The 1,473-nt window shown below is 50.3% G+C and overlaps 1 protein-coding gene across 2 annotated transcripts in view; it reads right to left on the minus strand.

The window, feature by feature from the left end:
• Positions 1–359: 359 nt before the first annotated feature.
• Positions 360–1,473, minus strand: part of irs4b (insulin receptor substrate 4b) — a 10,765-nt gene continuing 9,651 nt past the window's right edge. For both annotated transcript variants that reach the window (XM_084452326.1, XM_084452325.1), the window contains one exon: positions 360–694. In XM_084452326.1, coding sequence (XP_084308452.1) covers positions 690–694 — 5 coding nt within the window. In that variant the 3' untranslated portion in view covers positions 360–689. The remainder of the gene's footprint in view (positions 695–1,473) is intronic.

Below are 1,473 nucleotides of genomic sequence, written 5' to 3' on the forward strand. Positions count from 1 at the left end.
AGTCACCATGTCCTATATGGGTCTTGAGCAGCCAGTGTGTGTGTTTGTGTCGCACACTTGTACCAGTACTGAAATAAAATGGACCTTCAGAGGAGAAAAAAGTACCTGCTTTGCTGAAATGCTTTGCTAAGGACCAGTACCACCCTAACGTATATATAAGAACACTAAAGCACTCTGAAATGTGAGTACCAGTGAGAAGAGAGGCGGCTAACGCTAAGGCTAGTGATACTCTATGGGAAACTAGCCGCATATTAGCGGAGGCTAATGATGCTAGTGAAACCTATTAGGAAACTAGCCGCAGATTAGCCTTGAGTTGCATGTACCGTTGAGTTAGCATGGCGCGTTGGTAGCGCGTACCGTTTCTGTACCATTTCTGTACCAGGCTCCCTTTTTTTTTTTTTATACACAGCTGTTGTGAAATCAAGTCAATCTTCTACTAAGGTCTCATTCTGCTATGGCGCGGAGCTTAGACAGCGCACACAAATAATCAAAAGTTAGTTAAAAATTAAAATAAAAAATAATAAGAAAATAATAATAAATGTAATCAACAAAACACTAGAGTTGTCTTGGTCTGTCTTGGTGTCTGCGTTTTCATCGTTCAGATGGGCGTGGCCTCCGGGGGTCGAAGATCAGAGGAAAGGAAGGTCAAAGGTCACAAGCTCACGGAGGGGAGGGTCCTCAGCTCATCTTCAGTCTGAGAGAGAGAGAGAGAGAGCGAGGGAGAGAGAGAAAGAGAGAGAGAGAGAGAGGCAGATTGTTTTGGTTAGCTTACTGATGACAGTCAATACAGAGACAATGGTCTTTGATGCCAATAGGGTTTGGTTTTATATGACGTGTGTGTGTGTGTGTGTGTGTGTCCCTCTGTGGCCTCTACAGACCCAATGACCCCTCTGTGCCACCACACCCACCCCCCAAACACCCAACCCGGCCACACACACACACACACACACACACACACACACACACACACAAACACATTTCACACACATGCACACAAACACCTGCCTTTCTTTGCGTGCTCTCTCCACACACACACACACACACACACACACACACACACACACACACACACACACACACACACACACACAGCTCTGGTCCTGTCTGATGATGCTATTGGTTCTGTTAGCAAGTTGTGGTGGGTTGGCGTTGAGGCCGGGGCCGTGACTGGGGTTGAGGCCGGGGTTGGGGGCCGTGACTGGGGGGTTGAGGCCGGGGTTGAGGCCGGGGTTGGGGGCCGTGACTGGGGGGTTGAGGCCGGGGTTGGGGCCGGGCGGTAGCCCTGGTTGACCCTGCGCTGTGTACAGGCCGGCCCATTGAGACCGAGGGCTTTGTCTGACACAACAATGGCCGTCCGGCCACAATGCAGATGCTTAGAGAGAGAGGCAGCAGCACTGCTGGACAGGAGCGGTTGGAATGCTGCGCACGCACACACACACACACACACACACACACACACACACACATGTGCAC

The sequence above is a fragment of the Borostomias antarcticus genome (assembly GCF_949987555.1).
Source record: "Borostomias antarcticus genome assembly, chromosome: 17".
NCBI lineage: Eukaryota > Metazoa > Chordata > Actinopteri > Stomiiformes > Stomiidae > Borostomias > Borostomias antarcticus.